General features: G+C 33.4%; 1 protein-coding gene across 1 annotated transcript in view; it reads left to right on the top strand.

Annotated features, from left to right (window-relative positions):
* Positions 1-2,474, top strand: part of zgc:110319 (uncharacterized protein LOC796111 homolog) — a 5,087-nt gene extending 2,613 nt beyond the window's left edge. The window contains exons 6-8 of the mRNA XM_062058092.1: positions 632-695; positions 784-958; positions 1,796-2,474. Of these exons, the coding sequence (XP_061914076.1) occupies positions 632-695; positions 784-958; positions 1,796-1,864 (308 nt within the window). The 3' untranslated portion in view covers positions 1,865-2,474. The remainder of the gene's footprint in view (positions 1-631; positions 696-783; positions 959-1,795) is intronic.
* The last annotated feature ends 2,429 nt before the right edge of the window (positions 2,475-4,903 follow it).

The raw sequence follows: 4,903 nt of genomic DNA, 5'->3' as shown, positions 1-4,903 counted from the left end.
GGCGGAAGCGGGGATCGAACCTGGAACCCTCGAGTTGCTGGCACGGCCACTCTACCAACCGAGCTATACCGCCCCCCAATGAACTCAAAAATACCTTAAAATAAGTTTATTCTCACTAATAACAAGTGCTCTGTTCTTGGTAGAAAAAACAAATTAGACCTTTTTGCTCAATATGTTGAAAAATTTTCTTAAATTAAGTAAATGCTAGTGCCATTATCTTGACATAATGATATGCGCTCAGCATCATGATTTTTTTTTTCATGCTTGAAGTAAGAAAGTATTACTTTAAAAAAGTAGTTTTATACTTGTGAGTGTTGATGACACAGCTTTGCGTCAGTTGATATTCTAGTTTCAAGCATGTTTTACTCAATATAGGTCATCAAATCTCAGCAACAAGCTGTAATATATTACTGAGATCATATAGGACCAATACCCTTAAAACAAGTAAAACACTCGAACATAAAATCTGCTTAGTGAGAAGAATTATCTTATCGGACAGAAAATAAGCAAATATCACCCTTATTTGAGATATTTAATCTTACTTAGATTTCAGATTTTGCAGTGTGCAGGAGTTGCGAAGCTGTTTAGCTGTGTGTCACGTAATCTTTTCAATTATTTTATTTTATTTTAGCTGCTTCAGAAGATGACGACGACGTTGTGTTGATGATAAAAGAGCTGCTTGACACCAGAATCAGGTGACAAGCTTTCTCGGTTTACTGTAATAAATACGCATTCAAATAATCTTAAAATACAATATGTGCCTGTCTTCTCTCTTTCACTCAGACCTACAGTTCAGGAAGATGGAGGTGATGTCATCTTCAAAGGCTTTTTGGATGGCACGGTCAAGCTGAAGCTGGTGGGTGCCTGCACGGGATGTCCCAGTTCCACGGTGACCCTGCGGAACGGCATTCAGAACATGCTGCAGTTCTACGTCCCAGAAGTTACTATGGTGGAACAGGTGACTATAAATTAGAAGTCTAGTTTAGATACAGTAATAATAGGAATACAGTGCAAAACAGGGAGTTCAATTCCATCATTGATTTAGCTTTCTATAGAAAATAAAAGTATGTTCCAGTGCCAAACTGTCACCATTGTCAATCCGTTATTAAATGTACAGACAATGCTTTAAGTAACATTTAACATTAACTGTAATGTATTATTTGCTATTTTGTACCGAGCAGTAAAAAGGTGTGGTTGTATTGTATAATAAGTATATGTCAATGAAATGGCATTTTATGACATTTCTTAATTTGATTACATGCTATAGTATGATTTTATTGTTATAATTGTATTGCATGATTTTTGTATCCCTTTAATTTAGGTAGCCAGGGACTGCAGATGGAAATGAGCTATTTAGCTATAATCTGGTACAGAACATATCTGTCTTTGAGCTTAATGTTTCTGTGCATTGTCCCTTCAAACAAAGACTAAACTAAACTAAAATACTTTCACTTTGCTACCACTACGTTGCAATACGTTTTATTTGCTGTTCTATGGTTGTTGTTTTATTTTTCTTTCCTGTGGTGGGGAACAAAGCAAAACCGACTTTTTAGTCATTCTTCAGATGCATAATAATCCAAAATCTTAAGAAATGTGTAGAAGTTACACAAGATTTACAGAGGCCTCGATTGATGTCATGTTTTAACAGATTTGTGCTTATTTTTCCGGGGAAATATTGCATAAATTCTGAATTGTGCAAATTGAGGGGTGTTGGAATGTTGAGATTTCAGTGTTTAAGTTATTTTTGTTCACCAACCTTGATTCTGCATTTGATTTGTCTTTTGTCTCTGTACAGGTAGAAGATGAAGTGGATGAAATCAATGCAAAGGTTTTCTCTGAGCTGGAACGTAAATTACAAGAGTAATATAAACGACATTTGTCAGAGCAGATGTGCTGATTTAACATGCGTTACAATACTGCTGTGCTTAACATTTACCAACAACAAAAAAAGAGGCGAGAAACCTTGAAGAGAATAAGAAAAGTGTGCCTATACTACGGTTAAATTGGAAGTGAAATTAGTTTTCACAGCAGATATTTTTAATATTACAAAGCAAACAAAGGTTTCAATTGTAGCTTTGGGTGTTTGTCAACTCTCCCAAGTTATTGAGTTAAACTGTTTATTTTTATGCACCTTTGTTAAAAATATCTGCTCTGAAAGTATGTTTGTTTTGTTTTTTTACATCCTGTATGTACTTTGTTATGTTTGCTTGAGATTTTCTGTCACTGAGTAATGGCGAAAAATGTTTGTATTGTATTTATTTTCTATATATAAATGTTGTATATTTTGAAGGCTTTACACATTAGTGTAATGCAGAATGAAGATGAAGTATGTAATTCCAGCTGTGTATGTAATATATAAACAGCTAATCTTCTTGTCAGTTATGTATTGCAGAAGAAAATGTTGCGTCACCACATGAACTGTATTTTCACTTCTTAAAGTTCACAATCAAAAATAATAAATGTTCAATACTACACATTCACTCTTATAGAAAATTGCAATTATCCCAAATATGCATGTTTTTGGAATGTGGGAAAATATTTGATTCAAACCTTTTTGGTAAATCATCTCTAAAAAAAAATGTTCGCAGTTTTTGTTTACTTGCAAGAACAGCATGTAAGTAATGATTGAGATAATTAACATTTTTTTGTGATTACTTTGAATTGGTAAAACAAATGCATATAATTATTTTATCATAGCCATGACCGAAAAATAGTACATTTGCAGATATTTTAATACCTACTGTAGGCTCTAAGCCCCGCCTCCACGGATCCCAAAAGGGTCAACCGGTAAAAGAATGGATGGATGGAGACCCAATAGAGCAAGAAACTGGTGCTTGTTAAACATTTTAATAGTGTTTATTTATTCATTTGATAGAGAAATAAAAATACAGGTAATGAGAAAACCGACACTTTTTTTTTGTCCCCCCCCCCCAAAAAAGAAATACAAAAAAATGGATGGAGACCAATTAGAGCAAGAAATTGGTGCTTGTTAAACATTTTTAATAGTATTTATTTATTCATTTGATTGGGAAATAAAAATACAGGTAATGAGAAAACAGACTTTTTTTTTTGTCCCCCCCCCCCCAAAAAAAATATTACAAAAAATTAATGGAGATCCATTAGAGCAGGGTTGTTCAAACTTTTTCCACTGAGGGCCGCACACGGAAGAATTAAAGCCTGCGGGGGCCATTTTGATAGTTTTCATTTTCAAATCATAACAAAATATATGGATTTTGGGGTTTTTTAACCTTAGGGCTCCCGGGGACTATAAAGGGTCTAAGTCATTAAAATGTTAAAAACAAGTCAAATTATTATTTTTATTTTATTTATTTAACGCTTACAGTAAATCTCTACAGTATATCAACTTTAGGTTGATATAAAATAAAAATAAAACTAAAAGGTTGTATGCCTTTTCTGTCAAGACAACTTTGTTTTTTATAATAAAACTGAACTATGCAGTATTTCCCCCACTGCCCAAAACATTCAGAAAGCAATGTTTGATGTGAAGTAATTAGAGCCTTAAAAACATCAATAATGCAAGAAACCATTGATATTAATTCATTGTTATTTTTGAGTAATCACAGTGAAAAGATAAATAAAATCCCATTAAATATATTTAGGATCCAAAAGGTGCCCCACTCATAAAGTGATACATTTGTATTCGTTTTTTTTTTACTTTCAACACGTAATTTACGAGATCAACTACTGATATATCTGTCAATTTTACGTTTGAACTATTATTTTGTTTGTTTTATGCTCTTTTGTCAAAGAAAACGTCGATGTTTTTTCTGGCAACCACACAATATATGCAATATTTTCCACATAAAACATTGTTAAAGTGAAATATTTGAAATAATTGGAGCCTTGAATAGGTCAATAATTCATTATAACAATGTTTTTTTTTAGCAATGGCAAAAAAAGAAAGATAGACAAAAGAAGAAAAAAAACAACCTGCATGGCAGCTTTGTGTCAACATTGCAACTTTTTCTAGTTAGATTTCACCTCATTCTACTTCTTTTAATGTTTTTATTTTATTTTTGCAATAGCATTTCCAGAATGTGTGGCGGGCCGGTAAACAATTAGCTGCGGGCCGCAAATGGCCCCCGGGCCGCACTTTGGACACCCTTGCATTAGAGCAAGAAACTGGTGCTTGATAAACATTTTAATAGTATTTATTTATTCATTTGATAGGGAAATAAAAATACAGGTAATGAGAAAACTGACACTTTTTTTGTTTGTTTCCCCCCTAAAAAAAAAATACCAAAAAATGGATGGAGACCCATTAAAGCAGTGGTCCCCAACCACCGGGCCGCGGCCTGGTACCGGTCCGTGGATCAAATGGTACCAGGCCACACAAGAAATAAAAAAATATATATATATATATATGTATATATTTTTTTTTTTATTAAATCAACATAAAAAACACAAGATACACTTACAATTAGTGCACCAACCCAAAAAAAACAACCCTCCCCCATTTACACTCATTCACACAAAAGGGTTGTTTCTTTCTGTTATTAATATTTGTGATTCCTACATTATATATCAATATAGATCAATACAGTCTGCAGGGATACAGTCCGTAAGCACGCATGATTGTATTGTTTTATGACAAAAAAAAAAAAAAAAATTCCATCCCCCCCGGTCCGTGGGACAATTTTTCAAGCGTTGACCGGTCCGCAGTTACAAAAAGGTTGGGGACCACTGCATTAGAGCAAGAAACTGGTGCTTGTTAAACATTTAAATAGTATTTATTTATTCATTTGATAGGGAAATAAAAATACAGGTAATGAGAAAACAGACACTTTTTTTTTTTGTTACCTCCCCCCAAAAAAAATTTTTAAAAAATGGATGGATACCCATTAGACTAGAGCAAGAAACTGGTGCTTGTTAAAAAAACCAA

The sequence above is a fragment of the Entelurus aequoreus genome, linkage group LG09 (genome assembly GCF_033978785.1).
Source record: "Entelurus aequoreus isolate RoL-2023_Sb linkage group LG09, RoL_Eaeq_v1.1, whole genome shotgun sequence".
In the NCBI taxonomy this organism is placed as follows: domain Eukaryota; kingdom Metazoa; phylum Chordata; class Actinopteri; order Syngnathiformes; family Syngnathidae; genus Entelurus; species Entelurus aequoreus.
The sequence above is the reverse complement of the archived record's forward strand: the minus strand, read 5'-3'. Positions and strand labels throughout refer to the sequence as shown.